This window comes from Pseudophryne corroboree, chromosome 3 (assembly GCF_028390025.1).
Source record: "Pseudophryne corroboree isolate aPseCor3 chromosome 3, aPseCor3.hap2, whole genome shotgun sequence".
Lineage (NCBI taxonomy): Eukaryota > Metazoa > Chordata > Amphibia > Anura > Myobatrachidae > Pseudophryne > Pseudophryne corroboree.
This window is the reverse complement of record NC_086446.1, coordinates 24,008,153-24,035,176: the sequence shown is the minus strand read 5'-3', so window position 1 is coordinate 24,035,176 and position 27,024 is coordinate 24,008,153. Positions and strand designations below refer to the sequence as shown.

Sequence of the window (27,024 nt, the reverse complement as noted above, 5' to 3'; positions counted from 1 at the left end):
ACAATTATTCCGTACTTGGACGATCTCCTGATAAAAGCGAGATCAAGAGAACAATTACTGAAAAACGTGGAGCTCTCTCTGAGGGTGCTACAACAACACGGCTGGCTTCTAAGTTTGCCAAATTCACAGTTGATTCCGACAACTCGGCTGTCGTTTTTTGGCATGATACTGGATACGGAAAGACAGAGGGTTTTTCTTCCAGTGGAAAAAGCTCAGGAAATCCAGAACATGGTCAAGGATCTGCTGAAACCAAAAAGAGTGTCGATTCATCAATGCACTCGAGTGTTGGGAAAGATGGTGGCGGCCTACGAGGCCATTCCGTTTGGCAGGTTCCATGCAAGAGCTTTTCAGTGGGACCTACTGAACAAGTGGTCAGGGTCCCATCTCCAAATGCATCGGTTGATAAGCCTGTCCCCCAGGGCCAGGATCTCTCTCCTGTGGTGGCTCCAGAGTGCTCACCTTCTAGAGGGTCGCCGGTTCGGAATTCAGGATTGGGTTCTCGTGACCACGGACGCAAGCCTCCGAGGATGGGGAGCGGTCACACAGGGAAAAAACTTTCAGGGAATATGGTCAAGCCAGGAGGCTTGTCTGCGCAGAAATGTGCTGGAATTAAGGGCCATATACAACGGCCTGAGACAGGCGGAGCATCTTCTTCGCAACCTACCTGTTCTGATCCAGTCAGACGTCACAGCTGTGGCGCATGTAAACCGACAGGGCTGAACAAGGAGCATAGCATCAATGGCGGAAGCCACCAGGATTCTACGCTGGGCGGAAAATCACATGAGCGCCCTGTCAGCAGTTTTCACTCCAGGAGTGGACAACTGGGAAGCAGACTTCCTCAGCAGGCACGACCTCCATCCAGGAGAGTGGGGACTTCATCAAGAGGTCTTTGTAGAAGTGACAAGTTGCTGGGGACTCCCTCAAATAGACATGATGGCGTCACGCCTCAACAAGAAGCTTCGGACATATTGTTCCAGGTCAAGGGACCCTCAGGCGATAGCTGTGGACGCGCTAGTAACACCATGGTTGTATCAGGCAGTTTGTGTTCCCTCCACTTCCACTCATCTCAAAAATATTGAGAATCATAAGAAGAACAAAGGTTCAGACGATACTCATTGTTCCAGATTGGCCTCGAAGGGCCTGGTATCCAGATCTTCAGGAAATGATCACGGAAGATCCTTGGCCTCTTCCTCTCAGAGAGGACCTGTTACAACAGGGGCCGTGTGTGTTCCAGGACTTACCGCGATTACCTCTGACGGCATGACGGTTGAACACCAGATCCTAGCTATGAAAGGTATTCCAGGGGAAGTCATCCCTACTCTACTTAAAGCTAGGAAGGAGGTAACGGCGAAGCACTATCACCGTATCTGTAGGAAGTATGTGTCTTGGTGTGAATCCAAGAATACTCCTACGGAGGATTTCCAGCTGGGTCGTTTTCTCTATTTTCTACAGACAGGAGTGGATATGGGCCTAAAGTTAGGCTTCATTAAGGTGCAGATTTCGGCCTTATCAATATTCTTTCAGAAGGAATTGGCTTCTCTTACAGAAGTGCAGACTTTTGTGAAGGGAGTACTGCACATCCAACCTCCCTTTGTGCCCCCAGTGGCACCGTGGGACCTTAACGTGGTGTTACAGTTCCTTAAATCACATTGGTTTAAACCGCTTCAAACTGTTGACTTGAAATTTCTCACTTGGAAAGTGGTCATGTTATTGGCCTTGGCATCGGCAAGGCGGGTGTCGGAATTGGCGGCCTTGCCTTACAAGAGCCCCTATCTGATTTTCCATGTAGATAGAACGGAATTGAGAACTCATCCTCAGTTTCTACCCAAGGTGGTTTCGTCGTTTCACATGAACCAACCTATTGTAGTGCCGGTGGCTACGGATGTCTTGGAGGATTCCAAGTCCCTTGATGTGGTCAGGGCTTTAAAAATCTATGTAGCCAGAACGGCTTGTATTATGAAAACAGAGGCACTGTTTGTCCTATATGCGGCCAACAAGATTGGCGCGCCTGCTTCCAAGCAGACTATTGCACGCTGGATCTGTAACACGATTCAGCAGGCTCATTCTACAGCTGGATTGCCGTTATCAAAATCGGTAAACGCCCATTCCACTAGGAAGGTGGGCTCTTCTTGGGCGGCTGCCTGAGGCGTCTCGGCATTACAGCTTTGCCGAGCAGCTACTTGGTTGGGTACAAACACTTTTGTAAAATTCTATAAGTTTGATACCCTGGCTGATGAGGACCTCATGTTTGCTCAATTGGTGCTGCAGAGTCATCCACACTCTCCCACCCAGTCTGGAGCTTTGGTATAAACCCCATGGTCCTTACAGAGTCCCCAGCATCCTCTAGGACGTAAGAGAAAATAAGATTTTAAACCTACCGGTAAATCTTTTTCTCCTAGTCCGTAGAGGATGCTGGGCGCCCGTCCCAGTGCGGACTGAAATCTGCAATACTTGTACATAGTTATTGATAAGGTTAAACAAAGGTTGTGTTACAGTTGAAATCAGGCTGTTGCAGTCTTCTTTTGTTGTTCATACTGTTAACTGGTTTACTTATATACCATGTTGTACGGTGTGTTTGTGGTGTGCGCTGGTATGTGTCTCACCCTTAATTAACAAAATCCTTTTCCTCGTAATGTCCATCTCCTCTGGGCACAGTTCCTATAACTGGAGTCTGGAGGAGGGGCATAGATGGAGGAGCCAGTGCATGCCCATTTAAAGTCTTAAAGTGCCCATGTCTCCTGCGGAGCCCGTCTATACCCCATGGTCCTTACGGAGTCCCCAGCATCCTCTACGGACTAGGAGAAAAAGATTTACCGGTAGGTTTAAAATCTTATTTTCTCCGGCAGGGTCCACAGGTTATCCACAGGATAACAATGGGATATGATGGAGCGACAGCGGATTGGCACCAAACTTTCAGGCCTCCCAGGATGCAACGGGCTCGTCCATATATCCCTGCCCACTGGCTCAGGCAAATCAGTTTTTTGTTTGTTGCGGCAGGAGTCGGACCATGGTCACAGGGCTGCTGTGTTTGGCAGCCCTAAGCTTTTTTATTTTATTTTTATAGTCTTACTACATTGTTTTCCTAACAGCGTATTACACGCATATTGGAAAAAGTCACTCCAACAACTCTCCGCCGGGTCGCAACAACGCTTACCCATGGTACAAGTGCTGTCTCGACGGGTGTCTGTTTCGGATATACTAGTAGGTCCAGCAGACGTTACCAGGCTGTGGCAGAAGCACGGGGAGAAGGTAAGGCATCGGTTCTGCTTAGAAGGGGAATACGGACACAGCCGCACTGTTTTGGGAGGAGACTACCAAACAGTAGCTGGCGCGCTGCCACCACGGGTGCTCCAGCGCTAGGCCTTAGGGATCATAAGGCATCAGGATTAGTTTGAGGCTGCAATCCCTAGGGTTGATGTCAGCGGTGTGGAGTCAGACACTCTCCTGGTTTCCCCTCCCCCCAGTTCATGTCTAGTTTCCGCGCGTCTCCCACTATGAACTGATTGCCTCACTTCCGTCTCAGACGCTACCACTTGGAGTCTCTGTCGCAGCATAGTCCGCTGCATCTGTGTACACTAAGGTTACCGCTAGGAGACTGGGTCGCAGACGGGTGCGTCTGCATGCACTTGCGTTCACTGAGTATCTGTGTCCACTAAAAAGTTCCCGGAGCTGCAGTGTACACTAGTAGGGTCTGGATCCACTCAGCGTTCGCTAACGTATTGATCGATCCTGGAAGTGGGGTGAGTCTCCCTGTATTCCACTCTACGGAGTAAGGGTTATACAGCACTAAATTTCTATCTAGTTTTGTTAGTATGAATAGTTAAGTTTAGTGCCTATTGCATATGAGTCTGTGTACATTACTGTGGTTTTTTTCGCAATGCGTCTGAATACGTTAAATAACTGTATAGAACAGAATTCATTAAATGTACTCCTACATACTTGAAATGTGTTTGTAGTTGATAATATGCTCATATGACTAATATATAACGTGACTGCTAGTGTGATTGCTGATTTTATATATGTTGGTCAGTGTTTCTTCTGAGCCTCAATGCTGGTGCTTGGGTTGGGGTCAGATTGATATCACTTTAATACAGTAAAGTGATTACAGTCACTGTGTAAAGCTGATTATCATGTCTAAGAGCGGCAAAGGTGATGAGGTTACATTAACAGTAACACCAACACTTATAACATGTTTATCCTGTAAGGTGGGGTTATCAACTCAGCATCTGGCACATGATGGGTTATGTGCAAATTGTTTTGCGTTTCAGCAGATTGCAAGGCAGATGCCTGTTCAACGACAAATAGATCCACCTTGGGCTATGTTTGCACAAACCTTATCCAGCATAGCTGATGGGTTGGTCCCTACAGCTTCAACCTCAGGAATAGGGTATACTATTAACCCATACATGCAGCTCCCATCTTATGGTATAGCCCCAACAGCTTCTACAAATCAACAAGCTGATAAACCAAGGGTAAATATGTCATCAAATTCATAGGCTACACAGGATGATACATCAGACGAGGATAGCTCCATTTACTCTACTTCACCATATGAAAAACAGGTAGAAGGTTTCAGCTCAGAGGATATAGCTGAGTTAATTTGAGCAATGAAGGCTATTCTGTCTCTAGAGGATTCAGCAGAGCCAATAATAAAAACTAAAGCACCTGTGTTTAAATGTCCCAAAACAGTTAGGGTTGAGTTTCCAGGGTCAGAGGAACTGACGGCAATTATGGAGGAAGCTTGGGCTACACACAATAGGAAATATAGAATTCCAAAAAAATGGGATTCCTATTACCCTTTTTCAACTGGGGACCTCCTAAGGTAGATAAGCAAGTCATTCGATTAGTGCGAAAATCTATTTTGCCTTTACCATCAACATCATTAAATGATGTCACAAACAGAAGAGTGGATGGGTTTTTGAAAAACAATTTTTTTTTCTGTCAGGGGCAGTCATAAGTCCAGCTATGGCCTCGGTCTGGATGGCAAAGGTGGTAGCTGAATGGGCTGATGAACTGGAAAACTGGTTTTCAGCACCTACTAGGGAGCAGGAATCCCATATAGCTCATATGAAACAGGCTGCACTATTTTTAGAAGAAGCAGCAATGGATATGGGTATGATTGCTTCCAAAGCATCAGCCTTAACGGTAGATGCTCGCAGAGCAATTTGGCTGCGTACATGGAAAGCTGATTCAGAATCCAAGAAGGTTCTGGAAGCTTTGCCTTTTGTTGGAAACATTCTCTTTGGTAAGGAATTGACAGATATTCTGGAGTCAGAAGCAGAATACAGGAAGGTCAGGTTTCCTGCCAGTTATAACCCTAGGCCTAGGGGTTCGGGGTTTCGGCCATTTCGGTGGCAAGGTAAAACAAAAGGCAAAAATTATTCTAAGCAGACCCAGCACAATAAGTTTGGTAAAGCAAAGAGGCGATGGGCCACCAGAGGGCCAGCTTCCAAACCAGAACAGAAACCATCAGGCTGATGGTGCTGGCCTCCACCTGGGGGACCCAAAGGTAGGGTGCCGACTTCTTCAGTTTGCACACATATGGCAGCAGTCGACGACAGATGCTTGGGTGCAAGAAGTGGTATCTCTGGGTTATGTTTTCCCTTTCAAGAAGCAGCCTCCTCAAAGTTTTTTTTGCACCAACCCGTCTCATATAGAGGTGAAGGCCAGAGCCCTGCAAGAAGCAGTTCAGAAATTGCTTCAGTCCGGGGTAATTATTCCAGTACCCCCGGCAACAACGGGGGCAGGGTTTTTACTCCAACCTATTTTTGGTTCAGAAGCCAAATGGGTCATTCCGGCCAATTCTCAATCTCATAATGTTAAACAAATACATTTGGGTCCCAAGGTTCCACATGGAGACGTTACGCTCCATAGTTTTGGCCATTGAACCAGGGGATTACATGGTATCTCTGGATATACAGGATGCTTACCTGCATGTGCCTATAGCATTGTCCCATCAGTGTTACCTCAGGTTCGCCATCCTCCAGAAACATTTTCAGTTCCAGGCCTTACCCTTTGGGTTAGCCAAAGCCCCCAGAGTATTTACCAAGATCACTGTTGTTATTGCAGCTTATCTCCGCAAGCAGGGGACAAGGATTTTTCCATACCTCGACGATCTTTTAATCCTGGCACAATCCCAGGAATTGCTCTTGAGCCATCTCCAACAGGCAATAAATTGTCTACAGAAGCACTGATGGCTCATAAATTGGGCAAAGTCGTCTCTGATTCCGTCACAACGGATGATTCACTTGGGGGCTGTATTGGATTCAAGTCTGCAGAAAATATTTTTACCCCAGGCAAAGATATCCAAGGTGCAGTTAATGACTCCGGAATTATTACACAGTCAGACAATATCAATTCACGCAGCAATGCGAGTGATGGGGTTGATGGTGTCAACATTCGACATGGTGGAGTGTGCACAATTCCACTCAAGACCTCTGCAGCATCTGATTCTGACCAGATGGAATGGAATACATCAGACAATAAAGAAACAAATGATGGTAATTCCAGTAAAGGTTAAAAGGTCATTAACTTGGTGGCTGCAGACATCCCATCTAGACAAGGGAAGACCCTTTTGGATATCAGATTGGGAGATCCTAACAATGGATGCCAGTCTACAGGGCGGGGGAGCAGTGTCCAGAAGATTATGGTTCCAGGGACAATGGACCACAGAAGAAAGTTGCCTGCCAATAAACCTGTTGGAACTCCGGGCAATATACATGGCACTGATTCAGGCAAAGGACATTCTGCAAGGAAAACCAGTCCAGATCCGTTCGGACAATGCAACTGCAGTAGCGTACCTCAACCATCAGGGAGGAACTCGCAGCCAAAAAGCAATGAAGAAGGTAAGTCACATACTAAAGTGGGCAGAACTCCATCTTTCACGTCATTCCTTCCAGTGTTCGTTCTAGGAGTCCTAAACTGGGAAGCGGACTTTCTCAGTCGACGCACCATTCAAGCAAGCGAATGGGATCTACACCAGGAGGTCTTTCAGACTCTAGTAGACAAGTGGGGGTTGCCAGAGATAGACCTCATGGCATCCCGTCTGAACAACAAAGTTTCGGCATACGGGTCAAGATTAAAAGACCCCGGAGCGATCCTTGTGGACGCACTGTCAGTGAAATGGGACTTTCATCTGGCATATCTGTTTCCTCCAATCTCCCTGCTGCCCAGGGTGGTAAGGAAAATAAAACAAGCAAAGGGTGTCGTGATTCTGATAGCTCCGGCTTGGCCCAGAAGGCATTGGTACATAGATCTGCAGAGGATGTCATTGGATGTTCCAATTCTGCTCCCTCAACGTCCAGATCTACTGATGCAGGGTCCTTGTTATCACAGCCATCTGGATTGGCTGTGTTTGACGGCGTGGCTGTTGAAACCTCTATCCTAAAGTCAAGAGGATTCTCACAACAGGTAATTCAAACTATGCTCAGAGCAAGGAAACCCTCCTCAGCTCGCATTTATCATCGAATATGGCAAGCCTATATTCATTGGTGCAGTGAAAGAAGTATGGATCCAGAATCTTAGATTTTCTTCAGGCAGGAATGGATAAGGGTTTGAAGGTGGCTTCCTTGAGAGTTCAAGTATCAGCATTAACTGTATGGTTCCAAAAGAAAATTGCCACTTTACAGGATGTGCGTACTTTTTTCCAGGTAATGCTACGCATTCAACCACCCTTTGTTCCTCCTGCAGTATCTTGGGATTTAAGTCTGGTCCTCAAAGCACTTTAGGGTGCTCCGTTTGAACCACTTAATAAAGTGGTTCGTAAATGGTTGACAGTTAAAGTACTCTTTCTACTGACTATGACATCAGCTAGAAGATTATCAGATTTAGGAGCGCTGTCATGTAAGTCTCCTTTTCTGATTTTTTTTATCCAGATAAAGCAGTTCTCAGTACTAGGTCTGGTTATCTTCCGAAGGTGGTCTCTAAGTTTCACCTTAACGAAGAAATTGTAGTCCTGGCTTTTCAGGTGTCGGGACATTCTGCGGGAGAAGCGTCGCTGGACATAGTCCGTGCATTAAGAATCTACGTGGATCGTACCAGTACCATCAGAAAGACAGATTCTCTCTTCATTCTCTACGGATTTCACAAGAGGGGATGGCCTGCTACTAAACAGATGCTAGCAAGATGGCTTCGAATGACGATTTCAGAAGCATATTCTCGAGCTGATCTCCCTGTTCCGGCTAATGTCTCTACTCACTCTACACGTAGGGTAGGTCCTTCATGGGCAGCACAACATGGTGCTTCAGCAGAACAGATATGTAAGGCAGCCACATGGTCTTCCATTAACACATTCATTAGACATTATGCCTTGGATACTTTTACCTCTCATGACACTGAATTCAGGCGTACGGTTCTCCTGTCTAATCAGGAGCGTCCCCACCACTAAAAATTGCTTTGGGAAGTCCCATTGTTATCCCGTGGATAACCTGTGGACCCTGCCAGAGAAATACACGTTAAGGTAAGACCTTACCGTTGATAACGGTATTTCTTCAGTGTCCACAGGTTTGAGAATCTTTATACTCACCTCTTCCCTCTTGCATGGAAGGGTGTGCATGTGTGTCCTTCTCGCCTGAATAGGTTTCTACATAATGCTCCTGCCTAATTGCTTTGGAAGAAAACTGATTTGCCTGAGCCAGTGGGCGGGGTTATATGGATGAGCCCGTTGCAACCTGGGAGGCCTGAAAGCTTGTGATCGTTTGGTGCCAATCCGCTGTCGCTCCATCATATCCCATTGTTATCCTGTTGAAACCTGTGTACATAGGAGAAATACAGTTATCAACGGTAAGTTCTTACCATAACATATATTTCCCATATCTAGACAATTTGCTAATCCTGGCTCAGTCCCAGGAAACTTTGCAATGCCATCTACAAGTGACAATAGCCAGTTTATAGGCTCACGGCTAGCTCATAAATTGGGCCAAGTCCTCCTTAGGCTCTTTACAATGGATGACGCATCTGGGGCTATATTGGATACCAGTCTTCAGAGAATCTTTCTACCTCTGAACAAAATATCCACAATGCAGACGAGGATTCTGGGGTTGCTACACAACCGGAGAGTATCCGTCTATGCAGCAGTGCGAGTTCTAGGATCGATGGTCTTGACATTCGACATAGTAGAATATACTCAATTATATTCAAGGGCCCTTCAACATCTGATTCTCTCCAAATGGAACGGGCAGCATCATATGATAAAGCTCAGACTATAATTCTTCCTCAGGAAGTGTTTATCTGTTACTGGCTGCTGATTGTACAAAATGGGAAAACCCTCCTACTGTGGATTCTCATGTGACACGCTTGGTAAAGAGTTCCATTCTTCCTATTCCTAAAGCGTCCTCTCTCAAGCACATACCTGATAGACAATTGGACACGTCATAAGTCTTTATATTCACTTACAGGCACCACTGCCAGATCTGCCACAGCTTCGGCCTGGGTGGCTAAAGCTATTGAAAACTGGGCGGATGCCCTTGAAAACAGTTTCCCTTCTGAGGTGACTAAGGAACAACTGTCACTAATTGCCAGCATCAGGGATGCCACCTATTACATTGGCAAGGCTGCTCTGGATACAGCACTCCTGTCATCTAAGGCTTCAGCTGCTTCTGTAGTAGCCCCATGCATTGTTTGGCTTCATTCCTGGAAGGCAGTCTCTGACGCTAAGAAAGTCCTCGAAGCACTTCCTTACACAGGCAGATTTCTTTTTGGACCAGATTTGGACAAGATTGTCAATAACCTGACAACAGTTAAAATGGCTTGCCTACCCTCAGCCTCCTCTACACGGCTTCGGAATTTGTCATTTCACCCTCAGGGCGAGGTCAGTGGTCAGACCTTCCCTAGACTGTCACATCCCACAAAGACTTCTAAGAGCAAATCCAAACAGGCATGGATGACTAGACGTCCACCTACCAAACCAGAAGATAAACCATCAGCCTGACAGGGTGGGCCTCCCCCTGGGAGACCCAAGGGTAGGAGGTCAACTTCTTCAGTTCATACAGGCTTGGTGTCAGATCACAATAGATGCTTGGGTTCAAGAAGTGGTCTCCTATGGGTACGCTCTCCTTCCGGAAGCGTCCTCCCAGACAATACTTTCCTACCAGTCAACCAGCAAACCTCGGCAAAGCCAAGATGCTGAAGAGGGTCATTCAATCCTTACTACAGTCAGGCGTGATTATTCCTGTCTCTGTGTCTCAACAGGGCCATGGGTTCTATTCTATGTTCTTTTTGGTTCAGAAACCCAGTGGGTCTCATCGTCCCATACTCGATCTCAAATTACTGAACAAATATCTCAAGATGCCCATGTTTCATATGGAAATTCTCTGTTCCATTGTCCTGGCTATGCGACCTGGGGAATTTATGGTCTCCCTGGATATACAGGATGCTTACCGTACCTATAGCACCCTGTCATTAACAGTGCCTCCGGTTTGCTGTCTTATGTCACCATTTCCAGTTTCAGGCCCTACCCATCGGCCTTTCCACAGCCCCCATGGTATTCACCAAATTTATGGCGGTGATGGCTGCTCATCTTCGGCAGCAGGGAATCCGGATAGTCCATTACTTGGATGACCTCCTCCTCCTGCTCTGGAGGTCCTCTCCAGGTGACCATGTCATTCCTTCAAAGTCATGGTTGGCTGATCAACTGGGCCAAGTCCTGACGCATCCCTTCTCAGAGGATCCTTCATCTCCGAGCTCTCCTGGATGTCCAAGTGCAATGCATCTTTCTTTATCCGTACAAGATTACAGCACTACAATTACGCATCCACAACTTTCTGTCCACTCCGCGATGCAGATCCTGGGCTCCATGGTATCTGCATTTGACATGGTGGAATCTGCCCAATTCCACTCTAGACCTCTACAACACTCCGATATCCCTGTTTCTATGGTCACCCAAAGGGCCTTAGCTTTTTTTTTAATAGTTTGTATTAAAATAGTTTCTCTGACGTCCTAGTGGATGCTGGGGACTCCGTAAGGACCATGGGGAATAGACGGCTCCGCAGGAGACTGGGCACATCTAAAGAAAGATTTAGGACTATCTGGTGTGCACTGGCTCCTCCCCCTATGACCCTCCTCCAAGCCCCAGTTAGATTTCTGTGCCCGGCTGAGCTGGATGCACACTAGGGGCTCTCCTGAGCTCCTAGGAAGAAAGTGTTTGTTAGGTTTTTTATTTTCAGTGAGACCTGCTGGCAACAGGCTCACTGCATCGAGGGACTAAGGGGAGAAGAAGCGAACCTACCTAAGTGGTGGTAGCTTGGGCTTCTTAGGCTACTGGACACCATTAGCTCCAGAGGGATCGAACACAGGACCCGACCTCGTCGTCCGTTCCCGGAGCCGCGCCGCCGTCCCCCTTACAGAGCCAGAAGCATGAAGGTGGTCCGGAAAATCGGCGGCTGAAGACTTCGGTCTTCTCCAAGGTAGCGCACAGCACTGCAGCTGTGCGCCATTGCTCCTCATGCACACCACACACTTCGGTCACTGATGGGTGCAGGGCGTTGGGGGGGGGGGCGCCCTGAGCAGCAATACTGACACCTTGGCTGGCAAACTGGCACCATATATAGCCCCAGAGGCTATATAGGTGCTTTTTAACCCCTGCCAGAATCCATAAAAATGCGGGAGAAAGTCCGCGAAAAAGGGGCGGAGCTATCTCCTTCAGCACACTGGCGCCATTTTTCCCTCACAGCTCCGTTGGAGGGAAGCTCCCTGGCTCTCCCCTGCAGTCAATACACTACAGAAAGGGTTAAAAAGAGAGGGGGGGCACAATTTAGGCGCAGTATACAATATATATAGGCAGCTATAAGGGAAAACACTCTTATATGTGATATCCCTGTGATATATAGCGCCCTGGTGTGTGCTGGCATACTCTCCCTCTGTCTCCCCAAAGGGCTTTGTGGGGTCCTGTCCTCTGTCAGAGCATTCCCTGTGTGTGTGCTGTGTGTCGGTACGGCTGTGTCGACATGTATGAGGAGGATAATGATGTGGAGGCGGAGCGAATGCCTGTAAATGTGATGTCACCCCCTGCGGGATCGACACCGGTGTGGTTGGACTTATGGAAGGATTACGTGAAAGTGTCAACTCCTTACACAAAAGGTCGACGACACAGAACAGCCGGCTACTCAGCTTGTGCCTGTTCCAGCGTCTCAAATGTCATGGGGGGCTCTAAAAACGCCCTCTAACTCAGATGGCAGAAACAGATGTCGACACGGATACCGACTCCAGTGTCGACGATGATGAGACTAGTGTACCCTCCAAATAGGTCCACCCGTTACATGATTGAGGCAATGAAAAATGTATTACACATTTATGATAATACCCCAGGTACCACATAAAAGGGTATTATGTTTGGTGAGAGAAAACTACCAGTAGTTTTTCCTGCATCTGAGAAATTAAATGAGGTGTGTGAGGAAGCGTGGTCTTCCCCCGGTAAGAAATTGATAATTTCTAAACGGTAATTGGCAGCGTACCCTTTCCCGCCAGAGGATAGGTCACGTTGGGAAACACCCCATAGGGTAGATACAGCGCTTACACGCTTATCAGAAAAGGTGGCACTACCGTCTCCGGATACGGCCGCCCTGAAGGAACCTGCTGATAAAAAGCAGGGGGTTACCCTAAAAGATATAGTCACACACTCGGGCATTATATTGCGACCAGCCATTGCTTCGGCATGGATGTGCAGTGCTCCCGCTGCGTGGTCAGATTCCCTGTCGGAAAATTACTATGGATAGGGACAATATTTTGCTGACAATAGAGCATATAAAAGACGTGGTCTTATACATGCGTGATGCACAGAGGGATATTTGCCGGCTGGCATCAAAAATAAGCGCTAGGTCCATTGCCGCCAGACGGGGGTTATGGACTCTGCATTGGTCAGGCGATGCCGACTCGAATCGGCACATGGAAGTTTTGCCCTATAAGGGGGTAAAACTGTTGGGGGATGGTCTTTCAGACCTCGTTTCCACAGCTACTGCTGGGAAATCGACTTTTTTGCCACAGGCTACCCCACAACAAAAGAAAGCACCTTATCATCAAGTACAGTCCTTTCGGCCCCAGAAAAGCAAGAGGGCTAGAGGCTCATCCTTTCTGCCGAGAGGCAAAGGTAGAGGAAAAAGCTGCAGCACACAGCTAGTTCCCAAGAGCAGAAGTCCTCCCTGCGTCCGGTAAGTCCACAGCATAACGCTGGGGCTGCTCAGGCGGACCCGGGTACGGTGGGGGCCCGTCTCAGAAATTTCAGCGCCCAGTGTGCTCTCTCACATGGATCCCTGGGTCCTTCAAGTAGTATCTCAGGGGTACAGGCTGGAGTTCGAGACGTTCTTCCCCCCGCCGTTTCCTAAAATCTGCCTTACCGGCACCTCCCTCTGCCAGGGAGGCGGTGTTGGTGGCTATTCAACACTATAATCACAACAAGTGATTGTCAAGGTGCCCCTCCTTCAGCAAGGAAGGGGTTACTATTCCACAATGGTTGTGGTACCGAAACAGAACGGTTCGGTGAGACCCATCTTAAAATTAAAATACTTGAACTTTTATATCAGAAGATTCAAGTTCGAGATGGAATCGCTCAGGGCGGTTATTACGAGCCTGGACGAGGGGGATTACAGGGTCTCCCTGGACATCAAGGATGCGTACCTGCATGTCCCCATTTACCCTCCTCACCAGGAGTACCTCAGATGTGTGGTACAGGACTGTCACTATCAGTTCCAGACGCTGCCGTTGGAGTTGTCCACGGCACCGAAGGTCTTTACCAAGGTAATGGCCGAACTGATGATACTCCTTCGCAAGAAGGAAGTTTTTATTATCCCGTACTTGGACGATCTCCTGATAAAGGCGAGGTCCAAAGAACAGTTGGTAGTGGGGGTAGCACTCTCTCGGGAAGTGCTACAACAGCACGACTGGATTCTCAATATTCCAAAGTCACAGCTGGTCCCGACGACACGTCTTCTGTTCCTGGGAATGATTCTGGACACAGACCAGAAAAGAGTGTTTCTTCCAGTGGAAGCACACGAGTCCTGAAAAAAAATAAAATGGTAGCTTCGTACGAAGCATAATTCCATTCGGAAGGTTCCACGCAAGGACGTTCCAGTGGGACCTGTGGGACAAATGGTCCGGGTCCCATCTACAGATACAACAGCGGATAACCCTGTTGGCAAGAAACAGGGTGTCGCTGCTGTGGTGGCTGCAGAGGGCTCATCTACTAGAGGGCCGCAGATTCGGAATACAGGACTGGGTCCTGGTGACCACGGAGGCCAGCCTTCGGGGCTGGAGTGCAGTCACACAGGGAAGAAATTTCCAAGGAGATTTCGCTTCACATAATTATTCTGGAGCTAAGGGCCATTTACAATGCCCTAAGCCAAGCAAGGCCCCTGCTTCAGAACCAGCCGGTACTGATCCAATCAGACAACAACACGGCGGTCGCCCATGTAAACAGACAGGGCGGCACAAGAAGCAGGATGGCGATGGCAGAAGCCACAAGGATTCTCCGATGGGCGACCTACACCCGGGAGAATGGGGACTTCTTCCAGAAGTTTTCCAAATGCGGGTAAACCGTTGGGAATGACCACGGGTGGACATGATGGCGTCCCGCCTCAACAAAAAGTTGAATATATATTGCGCCAGGTCAAGGGACCCTCAGGCGATCGCTGTGGACGCTCTAGTGACACCGTGGGTGTACCAGTCGGTTTATGTGTTTCCTCCTCTACCTCTCATACCCAGGGTACTGAGAATAATAAGAATGCGAGGAGTGAAAACCATACTCGTGGTTCCGGATTGGCCAAGAAGAGCTTGGTACCCGGAACTTCAAGAGATGCGGGCAGAGGACCTTTGGCCTCTGCCGCTCAGACAAGACCTGCTGCAGCAGGGACCCTGTCTGTTCCAAGACTTACCGCGGCTGCGTTTGACGGCATGGCGGTTGAACACCGGATCCTAAAGGAAAAGGGTATTCCGGAGAAAGTCATCCCTACCCTGATCAAAGCCAGGAAGGATGTCACCGCAAGACATTATTACCGCATTTGGCGGAAATATGTTGCTTGGTGTGAGGCCATGAAGGCCCTGAAGGAGGAATTTCAACTGGGTCGATTCCAACACTTCCTGCAAGCAGGGGTGACGTTGAGCCTCAAATTGGGGTCCATCAAGGTCCAGATTTCGTCTCTGTCGATTTTCTTCCAGAAAGAACTGGCTTCACTGCCTGAAGTTCAGACTTTTGTCAAAGGAGTTCTGCATATTCAGCCTCCTTTTGTGCCCCCAGTGGCACCTTGGGATCTCAATGTGGTTTTGGCATTCCTGAAATCACATTGGTTTTAACCACTTAAGACTGTGGAATTAAAATATCTCACGTGGAAAGTGGTCATAAGATGGATAGGGCAGAATTGAGGACTCGTCCTCAGTTTCTCCCGAAGGTGGTCTCAGCTTTTCACTTGAACCAACCTATTGTGGTGCCTGCGGCTACTAGGGACTTGGAGGATTCCAAGTTGCTGGACGTAGTCAGGGCCCTGAAAATGTATGTTTCCAGGACGGCTGGAGTCAGAAAAACTGACTCGCTGTTTATCTTGTATGCACCCAACAAGCTGGGTGCTCCTGCTTCTAAGCAGTCTATTGCGTGCTGGATTTGTAGCACTATTCAGCTGGCGCATTCTGCGGTAGGATTACCGCAGCCTAAATCAATAAAAGCCCATTCCACAAGGAAGGTGGGCTCATCTTGGGCGGCTGCCCGAGGGGTCTTGGCTTTACAACTTTGCCGAGCAGCTACTTGGTCAGGGGCAAACACGTTTGCTAAATTCTACAAATTTGATTCCCTGGCTGAGGAGGACCTGGAGTTCTCTCATTCGGTGCTACAGAGTCATCCGCACTCTCCCGCCCGTTTGGGAGCTTTGGTATAATCCCCATGGTCCTTACGGAGTCCCCAGCATCCACTAGGACGTCAGAGAAAATAAGATTTTACTCACCGGTAAATCTATTTCTCGTAGTCCGTAGTGGATGCTGGGCGCCCATCCCAAGTGCGGATTGTCTGCAATACTTGTACATAGTTATTGTTACAAAAATCGGGTTTTGTTGTGAGCCATCTCTTCAGAGGCTCCAATTGTTATCATACTGTTAACCGGGGTTCCTATCACGTGTTATACGGTGTGATTGGTGTGGCTGGTATGAGTCTTACCCGGGATTCAAAATCCTTCCTTATTGTGTCAGCTCTTCCGGGCACAGTTCCTAACTGAGGCTTGGAGGAGGGTCATAGGGGGAGGAGCCAGTGCACACCAGATAGTCCTAAATCTTTCTTTAGATGTGCCCAGTCTCCTGCGGAGCCGTCTATTCCCCATGGTCCTTACGGAATCCCCAGCATCCACTACGGACTACGAGAAATAGATTTACCGGTGAGTAAAATCTTATTATTTATGCTTTTTTAGCAGCGGGGTACACTGGTATTCCACAGGGAATAACGGGGTCATTCCGAGTTGATCGCTAGCAGAAAATGTTCGCTGCGCATCGATGATGCAAAAAAATGGCACATCTGCGCATGCGGCGAATGCGCACGCGCTACGTACTTTCACAACGTCCGATGTAATTTCACACAAGGTCTAGCGAAGCTTTTCATCAGTCGCACTACAGGCCGCAGAGTGATTGACATGAAGTGGGCGTTTCTGGGTGTCAACTGAACTTTTTCAGGGAGTGTTCGGAAAAACGCAGGCGTGCCTGGAAAAACGCAGGCGTGGCTGAGTGAACGCAGGGCGTGTTCGTGACGTCAAAACAGGAACTGAACAGTCTGAAGTGATTGCAAGCGCTGAGTAGGTCTGAAGCTACTCAGAAACTGCACAATCTTTTTTTGTAGCCGCTCTGCGATCCTTTTGTTCGCACTTCTGCTAAGCTAAAATACACTCCCAGTGGGAGGCGGCATAGCGTTTGCATGACTGCTAAAAACTGCTAGCGAGCGAACAACTTTGAATGACCCCCAACATCGGGGTGTAGAGTTGGATCTTGATCCGAGGCACCAACAGGCTAAAGCTTTGACTGCTCCCAGTATGCACTGCACCGCCTCCTCTATAGCCCCGCCTCCAGGCACTGGAGCTCAGTTTGTAAGTTGGTGCCTGCAGTGCAAGTCACTAACAGGTGGGGCTGCCCTAGGCAGCCCTGATAAGAGCTTTTTATGAAGAAAGAAGACTTCAAGGGCCGCAACACAGGCACTGGATGCTGTTTATGTCATGTTGACATTCTGTGCTGCGGCTCCATCACCTTCCCCAGCGGCGCTGCATACTCCCGCGACCTGGTTGCCGGGTACTTGCAGCAGAGGTGCTCCGGTCATCAGGCACATTCCTGCTGCTGCTCTCCGAAATTGCGTGGCCTCACTTCAGGGAGGAGGTAAGAGGGTCGACCAGGTGGTACCCGCCAAAATCGCAATCCGGTCGCGGTCCCTGGAGACGGACCACACCGTTGGTGTGAACCCTGTTGCCATGCAGGGATCCCACTATATCCAAACCGGGCAAGGAACATGGGTCGGATTTACTAAAATCCATTTGTCATTGGCTCCATAGTACCCGGTGGTGAAGTCCAGCAGAGGGGATAAGACTCTGACCTGTAGCCCCTCCCCCAGCACCAGGCGCCATCTACAGCAGGTGTTACCACCCTGGAGCTGCATCTCTCTCCCTCACTCCCTGTCAGCGTTTGGGCGCCATTACACAGAGCTGCGCTGATTCTGGGACTGCTGGACCTGTCTCCTCTGTAAAGCCGCGACACTTAAGTATTCTACATGTCGTTTAGACAGTGTTCGTTACTATATGATTATTTAGTACAAGTATTCTGTGATATACATCCAGTGTTTACTGTACATTGTTATATCTGTATATCTGTATACTGTACATACATATCTATATGTAGTATTACATATAGATATTGTTTATATGTAATAGTGCAGTTTTATTGTTTATATGTAATCATTTCTGCGTTGTACCTGTGACTGTGTGTGCCTATAGCTGCTGTGTGGTTTCTATTCTGTATATCACACATATTGCTATCACTATATTCTGTACCCTTGGGGAGTTAAGTGCATCAGGGTCTCAAATACCGTGTAGTGTCCCACAGGATATACTGTTTTGTATTTTTCACTGTATATTTCAGTCACCTCACACCGCTTAAATCCTCTGCTTGTGTTCTGCATTTGCAGTCATAACACAGGGGGTTATTCGCTGGTACTGTTTGGCTATATTGTACTGTTACGCCCTAAGGCTACATTCCCAATAATGTCTGCTACACAGGGCGGGAAATCCACAGACGCTCCTGCATCATGCAGTGCTGACGTCATGGTTTTACCTGAGGAAAAGATTTCAGCTCAGGGTTCAGGTACTTGGTGCTCTGCACCTTCCTGTCAGCCCGCAGGACCTGTGGCAAATAAAGAGCCACCTTGGGCTGCTTTTTCAAATATGCTGACTACGCTTGTAACATGACTTATGCCCCCTGTGGGACCTCCTTTGCCATTACAGCCACATATTGTCCCTGTAGTTAATCCACCATGGGCGGTTACTCTATCAATCCAGTTACAGCAACTAAATCAGTCATTGGTTAAACAAAAACCTAACCTTCACCCTAAAGGGACCAAGGGGTCATCTAAGCGGGCCATTTCTTCCTCACAATCCACTAATATTTTGGATGATTCTTCAGATGAGGATGGGGAATATACTTATCCATCAGACGCTGATACAGCTGCTTCTGATGAGGAATCTACAACACAGGTTGATGTTCCTGACCTCGTGGAGTCTATCAAGCTGATTCTTCAGATTGATGATGAAATTGATTCTCCGGATACATCTAAGAAACCTGATAAGTTCAAATGTCAGAAGGTTACTAAAATAGTCTTACCACATTCTGACCTTTTAATTGACATACGTCAGGAATCCTGGGCTTCTCCAGGAAATACATTTTCCTTGTCTAAAAATATCCTAGCTCGTTATCCTATCCCTGCGGAGTTGAGGTACAAGTGGGAAACCCCACCACCAGTGGACTCTGCCTGTCACCACCGTCACCTCTCTGAAGGAACCGATGGATAAGTGTGTGGAGCGTTGCTTGAAGTCTATTTACACTCTTACAGGTGCTGTTCATAGACCCACTATGGCGACCTCCTGGGCTGCTAAAGGAATGGGTTCAAGCAATCGAAGAAGAGCTACCTCTGAATTTTTCTGACAGAACCAGACAATATCTGTCGTATATTACCACAGCCTCCCACTATATTCAGGAGGCGGCCCCTGATGTGGGCATTATGGCAGCCAAGGCATCTACTACGTCTATCCTGGCTCACCGGAGTCTGTGGTTACGGTCCTGGTCGGTGGACCTAGACTCTAAAAAGACTTTGGAGGTGCTCCCTTTTAAGGGAGATATACTATTTGGGGAGGATCTGAACAAGATTGTGACTGACTTGGCGTCTGCCAAGACTGCGTTTCTCCCAAGTACTAATCCTTCGGCTCCGAAGGCTAAGAGTACCACTCTTCATTCCTTTCGACCTCCAGGTAAAGCAGAAGGTCAGGCATACCCGAGACAGGCTTGTACTTCTAAAACCTCCAAGCCCAAACCTAAACGTTCTTGGGTCGCCCGTCAGCCTGCTTCTAAACCAGACAAGCCTGCTGCACGACAGGGCGGGCCTCCACATGGGGGAACCCAGGGTGGGAGGCCAAATTCTGCAGTTCCGGTACCTCTGTCTCAGAGAGGCAGGGGATACTATTTGACACTGTTTCTGGTTCCAAAGTCGAATGGATCCTCCCGGCCTATACTCAACCTCAAATGTTTGAACAAATTTGTCAGGGAATCCAAATTCCGTATGGAAACTTTGCGCTCTATTGTACTGGCTTTTGAACCCAAGGATTATATGGTATCCCTGGACATACAGGATGCTTACCTACACATACCTATTGCCATGTCGCATCAGCAATATCCATGGTTTGCTATTGGCAACCTACATTATCAATTCCAAGCCTTGTCTTTCGGACTGACCACGACTCCTCGGATCTTCACCATGGTCATGACGGCTCTTCTCCGCTATCAGGGTATCAGGATCCTGCCGTATCTGGATGACTTGTTGATCCTGGTGAACTCCCCAGAGGTTCTCCGTCATCTTGAACTGACGGTCCAATTCCTGCAAGCCCACGGGTGGCTCATCAACTGGAAGAAATCCTCGTTGGTCCCTGCTCAGAGCATGGTGCACCTGAGGGCGTTACTGTACACACACAACCAACGTTTGTTCTTGTCTCCAGAGAATGTCCTGAAACTTCAGGACAGAATCAGTTGCTTCCTCTCTCACCCAAGAGTGTCGATACACACTCGGTAATGCAAGTACTAGGCCTCATGGTGTCGGCTTTCGACATGGTAGAGTATGCTCAATTTCAATACCGCCCTCTGCAGAGGTTAATCCTTTCCAAGTGGGACGGCCTGCCTCACCGAATCAGGTCTCAAATGATCTCCTTGACTCCGGAGGTCCGTCTGTCACTGAGCTGGTGGCTACAGGACCAACTATTGCCCATGGGTCGTCCCTTCTGGATCTCCAACTTGGTCCTCCTAACGAAGGATGCCAGTCTGCGGGGTTGGGGCGCGGTGTTGGAGCAACACTCTCCTCAGGGTCGGTGGACCAGGGAGGAATCTCTCCTCCCGATAAATATTGTGGAATTACGGGGAGTGTTCAATGCGCTGAAACTTGCCCTACCTCTGGTACAGAACAGGCCTGTTCAAGTACAGTCAGACAATGCCACCATGGTGGCGTACATAAATCATCAAGGCGGCATTCGAAGCCGCATGGCAATGATGGAGGTATCAAAAATCCTTCAATGGGTGGAACGCCATCCGGCAGCCATATCGGCAGTGTTCATTCCAGGATTCCTCAACTGGGAAGCGGACTTCCTCAGTGTTTAGGACGTACACGCCAGAGAGTGGAGTCTTCATCTGGAAGTCTTCCAACTCCTAGTGGACATGTGGGGCCTACCAGATGTAGACCTGATGGCATCTCGACACAATCACAAGGTTCCGGTCTTTGGAGCAAGGACAAGGGATCCTCAAGCAGCATTCGTGATGCACTGGCAATTCCATGGAACTTTCGGCTGCCATATTTGTTCTCTTCGGTGTCTCTCCTCTCCTGGGTGATACGGAAGTTCAAGCAAGAAGGAGGAATGCTACTTCTAGTTGCTCCAGCATGGCCCAGATGGCATTGGTTCTCAGACCTGCAGGGTCTCTTGGTAGAGCATCCTCTTCTACTTCCTCAATGCCCAGACCTCCTCGTTCAGGGCCCTTGTGTCTATCAGGACCTGGCACAACTGGCTTTGACGGCATTGCTCTTGCAGCTTCACTCCTGAGGGCCAAAGGATTCTCTGAGTTGGTCATTCAAACTATGTTGAAAGCCCGTAAACCGGCTTCGGCTCGGATTTATTATAGGGTCTGGAATTCTTACTTCACCTGGTGTGCTGCTAAGAATTACGATGCATACAAGTTCAGTACTGCCAAATTTTTGGCTTTTCTACAACAAAGCTTAGACTTTGGCCTTTGTTTAGCCTCCCTCAAGGATCATATATCTGCCTTGTCGGTGTGGTTTCAGAGAAAAATTGCATCTCTTCCTGACATTCATACTTTCACTCAGGGTGTTTTATGGATTCAGCCTCCCTATGTCCCTCCTGTGGCGCCATGGGATCTGTCTGTTGTTTTGAATGCCCTACAAGAGTCTCCATTTGAACCTCTTGAGTCAGTGGACCTTAAATGCCTTACGCTTAAGGTTGTTTTTCTGTTGGCTATTGCCTCTGCTAGTAGGGTGTCGGACTTAGGTGCTTTGTCCTGTCATCCACCCTTTCTGATTTTTCACCATGACCGTGCAGTTCTTAGAACTTGCCCTTGTTATCTACCTAAGGTGGTGTCATCTTTTCACCTTTATGTCTCCTGGTTTGTCCTCCAAAGAACAGTCTTTGGATGTGGTATGGGCTCTCCGTATCTATGTGGAGAGGACTGCCTCCATCAGGAGGTCAGACTCTCTTTTTGTCCTTTTTGGTTTTCACAAACGTGGCTGGCCTGCGAATAAGCAAACTTTTGCCAGATGGATTAGAATGGTGATTGCACAAGTTTATGCGTAGGCTGGGCTCCCAGCTCCTGCTGCTATTAAGGCCCATTCTGCTCGGTCTATTGGACCTTCTTGGGCGGCCCACCGTGGCGCATCCCCAGAACAATTGTGCAAGGCGGCTACGTGGTCCTCAGTGAACACGTTCATAAGGTTCTATGCCTTTGATACTTCTGCCTCCCAGGATGCTTCCTTTGGACGCCGGGTTCTTGTACCCGCTACAGTGCATCCCTTCCCTTGAGGAACTGCTTTAGGACATCCCCGATGTTATTCCCTGTGGAATACCAGTGTACCCCGCTGCAGAAAAGGAGATTTATGGTAAGACTTACCATTGTTAAATCTTTCTGCGAGGTACACTGGTTTCCACAGGGTGCCCACCCTGACACACTTAGCTTCTTTGGGTTTGTATGGCATTAGCCGCTGGCACCTTCTCCTGTCGTGAGAATGTGGTTCTATGTGGCTAACATCTACCATCTCTATTCTACCTGCTACTGCATTGGACTGGTTAACGAAACTGAGCTCCAGTGCCTGGAGGCGGGGCTATAGAGGAGGCAGTGCAGATCATCCTGGCAACAGTTAAAGCTTTAGCCTGTTGGTGCCTCGGATCAAGATCCAACTCTACATCCCGATTTTATTTCCTGTGGAAACCAGTGTGCCTCGCAGAAATAGATTTAACAATGGTAAGTCTTACCATAAATCTTTTTTTTACTTGCATTGCTATGCCTCCTCAGATTCTTCCCATTCTGTCCTTTCTAAATAAAGTATATCCTGGTATAGGTATGTCCCAGTCATGATTTTCATTGCACCATGACTCTGTAACTGCCACAATATCTAGACCATCCCTTGTAATTATTGAAATGAGTTCGGGGATTTTATATCCTAAGCTCCTAGCATTTGCACACATAGCTCTTAGAGTTTTATTTGTGCTTTTCCTCTTCCTAGCTATGCTCATCTCTCTGCCTATGTTTATTTGGTTTTGATCTGAATTATCTTCTGTTGCTGTGGATATTCTTCCTATTCCCTTTGCCTGCAGAACCAATACATTTGGGTTGGGGGAACAGGTCACCTTATACCTATTTGGTTCACTGCCCCCTCTGTTAGTTTAAATAGTTCCTGATGAAGCATCTGTTAATGTTTAAAATTAAGAAAGTCATAATAATTGAGAGTTCTCCGTTGTGATGATATTCAGCATATAGAATTTATTATAAATACGGAACCACACCCAATATTCTCTGCAGAGGAGTGTGGACCAGGACAAAATTCACCATGAGCCTGTGTGTTCAGCACACTGACTTTACATCATTTTATACCTTATACAATCATTCATAGCTTATTTACAAACAAGGCGTATATATAGATTAAATCATAGGAATACATTGGTTGATGAACTAGAAAGGGGAAATACCAGATGTGGTCAGATCAGCTAATTGTAGAGAGTGGTTTTATCCAAAAGATGGCAGACTTGCCCATGAATCATGAATCTCCTATACATAACAATTAGGTTCTCTAATAGGCGGGAGTTGTCATAAAGGTCATTCTTGTTCATAATAACGTGTTATTGTCCAGTGAAGGCTCATCAGATTCCAGAAAATATGTCCTCCTTGTGATGCCACCAAGTCTCAAACAATATCATTGAGCACTTGTTATCTATACAAAGGCCTTGCAACTAGTCACATAAACATCTTACCCAAATAATGCACAAGTGTTGAAATAAGACCCTGTTTAAAGTGAACGTAGTACAGTATTAAGAATGATAGCATAATAAATGAGACAATAGAAATATTTGATTTAACTTCAACACATCCAAACTGTTTCCTTAGTATTCTCATTCCACTTGAAGATGAGTGTGGGCCATCACTTTTGTATAGGCTCCTATCTTGCCAGATGGTGTGACTATGACATATCAATCTAAATCTCTCCTCTTTTATGCCCATGAGTTCAGCATTAGCCAGGTCATTTGTCCCTAGGTAGACAATGACATCCACCTTCCCATCTTTTCTTGCTGCCTTCACAATTCTTAGCATGTGCTCTTTATCCCTTGCAGCTGTGGCTCCAGGTAAGCACCTTGTTTCTCTACGTCATTACCATTTCCCAGGTGTACTTCTCTAATAATAGAATCTAGAACAGTAGTCCTTTTTGAATATGTAATTTTCCTGTTCCTGTTCCTTTTCCTATAGTTAGTAGAAGTCCCCATATCCTCCTGTTCTGTATTGCATATATCAGTTGTATCTTCCAGCCCTGCAAGAGCAGCATATGCGTTTTGCAGTGTCACATCTTATGGGAGATATCTGTGTCCATCTGGAAATCTCTGCCTTTCAAAGCCCACAGCAGTCCAGGCAGAATGTCTTCTGGTGGCTCTCTGAGGTAGTGGTGTCCTCAAGGACACAGACATCCTACATGTCCCAGCATGCAGCTTAGCTATCTCCTCCTGCAGCAGAGAGAATTGCTCACAGATTGGACAGCAGCTGAGCCTCCAGAATGTCCCCCGCAAACCAAATGCATCACATCCCATGCACGGCACTAGCCCATACATTGTATCAGATGCTAATGGTATTGCCAATATGTGTGTATTATACCTCACCTGATCTGTATTATATCTCACCTGATCTGTATTATATCTCACCTGCTGCTGTCTCACAATTCACATAAGAATTCAAGCTTCACTTTAGTATGCAAGCTAGGATTAATTCTGATACAAATTACCCCTAGTACCTGTCCATGTGGTAGGGAATATAGAGTGTAAGCTCCCCTGGTGGGACTGATGTGAATGACTAAATATTCTCTGTACAGTGTAATATGTAGGCGCTATATAAAGATCTGTGAATAATAATAATACAGCTATTTTATCTCCAGCAGATGGAGGCACAAGCAGGAATGCCTTGGAGGGAGATTGTATCTTGCCTGCAGATACTGACATAGAAGATAACATCACACAGGATTCTCCTGGAGACAGCCCCGTTATGCTAAATATACATCCAGTACCTCTCAGCGCAGATATATCATCTGATCCCTCTAACTGTGAGGACTGTTCTCCTGATACCTCAGATTTTGTTGCACATCGTGCAGCTCATACACCTGATAATATATTCCCCTGTTCTGAGTGTGGGAAACGTTTCACAAAGAAATCGCTTCTTGTTACACATCAGAGAAGTCACATAGATGAGAGGCCATTTCTATGCAGTAAGTGTGGAAAATGTTTTACACTGAAATCAAATCTTGTCAGACATCAGAAAAGTCACACAGATGAGAGGCCATTTCCATGTTCTGAGTGTGGAAAATGTTTCATACATAAATCAGATCTTCTTAAACATCAGAGAAGCCACACAGGTGAGCAACCATTTCCGTGCTCTGAGTGTGGGAAATGTTTTACACTGAAACAAAATCTTGTTGCACATTTGAGCTGTCACACAGGTGAGAAGCCATTTCCATGCTCTGAGTGTGGGAAATGTTTCGCACATAAATCGGCTCTAGTTATACATCAGAGAAGTCACACAGGTGAGAAACCATTCCCATGCTCTGAGTGTGGGAAATGTTTTACACTGAAACATAGTCTTGTTGCACATTTGAGATGCCACACAGGTGAGAAACCATTTCCATGCCCTGAGTGTGGGAAATGTTTCGCACATAAATCAGCTCTAGTTATACATCAGAGATGTCACACAGGTGAGCAACCATTTTCATGCTCTGAGTGTGGGAAATGTTTTACACTGAAACAAAATCTTGTTGCACATTTGAGCTGTCACACAGGTGAGAAACCATTTCCATGCTCTGAGTGTGGGAAATGTTTCGCACGTAAATCAGTTCTAGTTATACATCAGAGACGTCACGCAGGTGAGCAACCATTTCCGTGCTCTCAGTGTGGGAAATGTTTTACACTCAAATCAGATCTAGTTAGACATCAGAGAAGTCACACAGGTGAGACACCATTTCCGTGCTCTGAGTGTGGGAAATGTTTTACACAGAAATCAGATCTTGGTAAACATCAGCGACTCCACACAGGTGAGAAACCATTTACATGCTCTGAGTGTGGGAAATGTTTTACACTGAAATCAAATCTTGTTGCACATTTGAGATGTCACACAGGTGAGAAGCCATTTCCGTGCTCTGAGTGTGGGAAATGTTTTACACACAAATCAATTCTTGTTAAACATCAGAGACTCCACACAGGTGAGAGGCCATTTCCATGCTCCGAGTGTGGGAAATGTTTTACACAGAAATCAGCTATTGTTATACATCAGAGAACTCACACAGGAGAGAAACCATTTCCATGTCCTTAGTGTTGGAAATGTTTTACACACAAATCACATCTTTTTAGACATCAGATTTAACACAGTAGAAAAGCATTTCTTTTTCATCCACTAGGGGTCACTGGAGTACTCTTGGGATATGGACGGCTTCCACCGGAAGAAGGCACTGAATAAATTAATTTTTGAGACTACTCCTCCCCTCCATATCCTCGAGCACTTCAGTGTTTTTTCTGTGCTCGACACAGTTAGAAGGCATAGTGGAGCTCGTCCACAAAGTATTGGAATTTTTTCTAAGTTTTTTTTTTTTTTTCCTTTCAAGGATTTCCACGTCCTTTCCCCCCTTCTAACAGGCGTGGGTCAGGGACAGTGGAAGCGGCTGAGAACAGCCGTGAGTGTCGGACCTCTCTGTAAAGAGCTCCCTCACTCCACCTGCAGGCTGCCTGCAAAAAGCTGGACGGAGCTTGGATGAGAAGCCCCGTCATAGACTTTTGTTACGGTCCAGGTATGTTGGGTAGGGGCGGTCAGCTTATGCTGCCGCCCCACTGTTGGGGATTGTATTGGGCATGTTTCACTCACTAACGACCGCTGCCCGGAGCGCGTGTGCATAGGCCGCTTCACGGCTCTATGCAGCGCGCTCTCACTCTCCGCCGCTCCCAGCATCTTAAAGTTACCTAGCAGACCGCTGCTCCCTGCGCCGCAGCAGCCGATATGTTCCCCGCTGCCTGGCTACACAGG

General features: G+C 47.3%; 1 protein-coding gene across 1 annotated transcript in view; it reads left to right on the top strand.

Moving 5' to 3' along the window:
• Positions 1-26,418, top strand: part of LOC135057088 (oocyte zinc finger protein XlCOF7.1-like) — a 134,819-nt gene extending 108,401 nt beyond the window's left edge. The window contains exon 13 of the mRNA XM_063962987.1: positions 24,896-26,418. Coding sequence (XP_063819057.1) covers positions 24,896-26,319 — 1,424 coding nt within the window. The 3' untranslated portion in view covers positions 26,320-26,418. The remainder of the gene's footprint in view (positions 1-24,895) is intronic.
• Positions 26,419-27,024: the final 606 nt, after the last annotated feature.